Genomic DNA, 3,351 nt, shown 5'->3' with positions numbered 1-3,351 from the left:
GTAAGAGAAATGGCTAAGATTCCACACACACACACATACTTGATATAGAACCTTTTCTCAATTACCTCTTCCTATTTTTGTGGAAGGCTGTGGGTGGGACACATATATAGTGGGGGGAGGCCTTCCCACTAAACCTTGGTGGGGTGTGGCTCTAATCAATGAAGGTGCTCAGGATTGTTGGGCTTCACACGGTGGAGGATGGATGTGGATCTTGTCCTAGTTGGATGGCCTAGCCATGGCCAACAGAGAAATTGTGTTCAGTGTCCCCCCCACACAGACGAGATGGTGTCCACACACTTTTCCACCCATTACACAGAATTATATGGGTTGAATGGGATTCGTGCTCATTATAAACCACCTAACCACTTGGCCCACTAGGATTTGGTATGCATGGGAGGAAACAAATTTGTAATAATCATGTCAATCCCATGTTTGTGAAATAGAGAGCTTTCCTCTCGGACATGTTCGGCTCTTTTTGTGGCCCAAATGCATGGGCGAGTTTTCTCAATAAGTCACAAAACTTGGACCCTCAACATTTTGAAGGTTTTTTGTTGAGAACTTTTAGAGTTTTAAAAATTGAGAAAATATTTTTTTTAATGATATAGATAGATGCATCGTGCAGGTTTTGTGAATAGTGTGGCATGGGCCCAGGGCTTGAATAGTGTGGCATGGCTTCTTGGGCACGGATGTTTCTAAAACGCCCCTCTAAAGAAAGACCCTTGGTGACTTGGTCCCTGGCTGATTGAATCGAGGACTAAACAATGGCCAGAAATGATGGCGACAGCTTGTTCGTGGGAAAGTGTATTTATTAATTGCATTTTTTTGAAAGGTAAAAAGTGAAAGGCCACGATTTGAATTAGCAAAAAATCAAAACAATGCGAGATGCGATTGGCGTAGCAGGCAACCACGTGTCAAGAGGTTCAACATAAAGCAAAAACATAAACAGCTAGTAAAGTGTTGACACGTGTGTGGTGCCTCTGAGTCAAGCTTGCATCAAGCAGTCACAGTGTGTGTGGTGTCTTGTAGCGGGAGGACACACTCTCTCTCTAGGGGCATCTTCTCTCTCTTTCGGAAATGCATAGCTGCAAGGCTTGCAGCTCTCTTTTAAGGTGTAGGAGGAGGTGCTTTTATTACCTCCATAGGCATTTTGGTAGCATCGTATTGCTGAGCTCTCACTCTCTCTTTGCCCCTCTCTCTCTCTCTCTCTCTCTCTCTCTCTCTTTGGTGGTCCTTCAGGGCCTGAAACCCCCCCGCCCCCAAAACTTCAGGGCCTGTCTCCTGCAAGGAGATGCCTGGCAAGCGGCCTCGCCAGATCCGGAGGACCACAAGCATGTCTCAGCTGGGCGGCTTTGGCGGCGGTGGGGGATTCACGCCCGTTCGCACCGCTGCCACCGCTCCTGAGAGCTTTGGAGATGCAGATGCCCCTGTGGCTGTAGCCAAGAATGCCTTTTGTCTCAGCCAGGCACCACCACCATGCGGGCAAGAAGAAGAGACTCTATTCCATGAAGAAGACATGGAGGTTTGCGCTGCAACTGCGGCCGCCCAAAACGAGGACAATCCTCAAAGCATGGCCATAGATGTCAGTGTAGTAGAGAGCTTGGATGCCTCTCACACTGACAAGACGATTAGCTTACAAGGATACGATTTGGCTAATCAAGCTACTCCAAATCTTGGGTATTCTCCACTAGCACTTCGCAACAGATCAACGGATTTGCAGTCGAGATTCTACAGAGGTGAAGCGGTGGGGACTGTGCAACCAGCCCACTTCCTTAATGTGTGCTATCTCTGCATGAAACGTCTTGGGCATGGCCGGGACACCTTCATATACAGGTACACATCTGAGCCTGTCAATGCTTGGTTTTTCTCGAGGGCTATGCTTATGCAGAGTAAATGCAATCTATGTGGCGTGGATCTGTGTTTTCCCCTAGCTCTTCTAAAGCTTGGATCTGTGTATCGGCATGCGAAATAATGCGCGTCTATTACTTGTTTTTATTAAGGTGTTAATCTTAATTTTCTGATCTCTCTTAAACTCCCCTGCCTTTTTGGTTACAGAGGGGATCGGGCCTTCTGCAGCGTAGAGTGCCGGCACCACCAAATTGCAGCCGACGAGAGAAGAGAGAAGCGGGGAATGGCAGCTGTCAAGAAAGGGGTTGGGGTTACCTCTCCCGCCGGTAGCTCGGGTCAACAATTGGAGACTGCCGCAGCTGCCTAGCTGAGAGCACTGATCCATTTTGCCCCTCATCAAAAGCAAGTTATTTTGGAATGTCTATGGCAAGCCCATATATCAAAATTGCTCCCATAGATCTGCTGCCCCCCTGCCAACCATGGCATCCCTTCTCTCAGTCAACTGTATAAGCTTGAGTATATCTTATTAATGTATAGAAGGTTATTTTCTGTTTCTTTTAACAAAGATGACATGCTCTTTCCTAAGGTTTTTTACACAGAATTTATTTGCCTTTGATTTACTCGATCAATATGATGCCACTGTCCATCATGGATTTTAAGTTGCTTTCTACATGAATATACACTAGTAGTGGTTTGTAGGTAGAGGAAGCAGCCGAATGAAGTCTTATTTCAACCTATTTGGAGTCATGTTTACTGTGGATTTTCCTCCTTTTTGAGAGTGAAATTTCAATGATTTGCTGCACTTTTTCTGAGTTAAAAACAATTTTAACGCATTTTACAAGAGAATTTGTTGGAAAAGGGTTCACGAATCACCAAGTGCCCAGCACTGTCCACACTGCCAAGTAAAAAGGTCAAATGTACTGCAAAGCCGAAAGGGATACGGAGGGTGGTTAAGAAGAAAACGACGTGAAAACTTTACTAGCTAGTTGCAATGGGAACCCCACTTTGTAGCAAACAATTAAGAAAAAGGGAATGCGGATGGAGACAGTAAAGACTATTATTGGTTTTTGTCCCATGGGTACTAAGCCCGCTTCCTAACGCCCAACTTTTGAAAAAAAAGAAAAATGAGAGGGAAGTTTGTTAACCTGCCATTATTTCTAGATCTTGGAATCTAATTCACGTGGATTTGACATGAACATTTGTGGTTCATTGTGCTCCCATATTTATTCAACGATGTGAGTAAAATATTAAATAGTAGCATTGCATCTCACAACAAGCGGAAAGTAGGGAAGTTTTAAGAATATTACTAGTAAGAGCTTTGTCCTGTTTGGGGTAGCAAGGTTATAGATGTCTTGTGGGGGTGTTATAGGGGCAATTCATACGCTCTGCACATGAGAGCACATTGAAAATAGACTTGTAAAAGTGAGAAAATGAGGTTGTAGCTTGCAATTTGTGTCGAGAATTCCAAGAACCCGAGGTGATAGTCATACACATGTCATCAAGATC

The 3,351-nt window shown here is 44.8% G+C and overlaps 1 protein-coding gene across 1 annotated transcript; it reads left to right on the top strand.

Annotated features, from left to right (window-relative positions):
* Positions 1–1,130: 1,130 nt before the first annotated feature.
* LOC147634977 (uncharacterized) lies at positions 1,131–2,430 on the top strand. The gene is made up of 2 exons (XM_086804241.1): positions 1,131–1,830; positions 2,053–2,430. The coding sequence occupies exons 1-2, from the start codon at positions 1,289–1,291 to the stop codon at positions 2,210–2,212; spliced, it is 702 nt and encodes a 233-aa protein (XP_086660367.1). The 5' UTR covers positions 1,131–1,288; the 3' UTR covers positions 2,213–2,430.
* Positions 2,431–3,351: the final 921 nt, after the last annotated feature.

This window comes from Cibotium barometz, chromosome 10 (genome assembly GCF_041138505.1).
Source record: "Cibotium barometz isolate CiBa-2024 chromosome 10, ASM4113850v1, whole genome shotgun sequence".
Classification (NCBI taxonomy): domain Eukaryota; kingdom Viridiplantae; phylum Streptophyta; class Polypodiopsida; order Cyatheales; family Cibotiaceae; genus Cibotium; species Cibotium barometz.
This window is presented reverse-complemented; position numbering and strand designations above follow the sequence as displayed.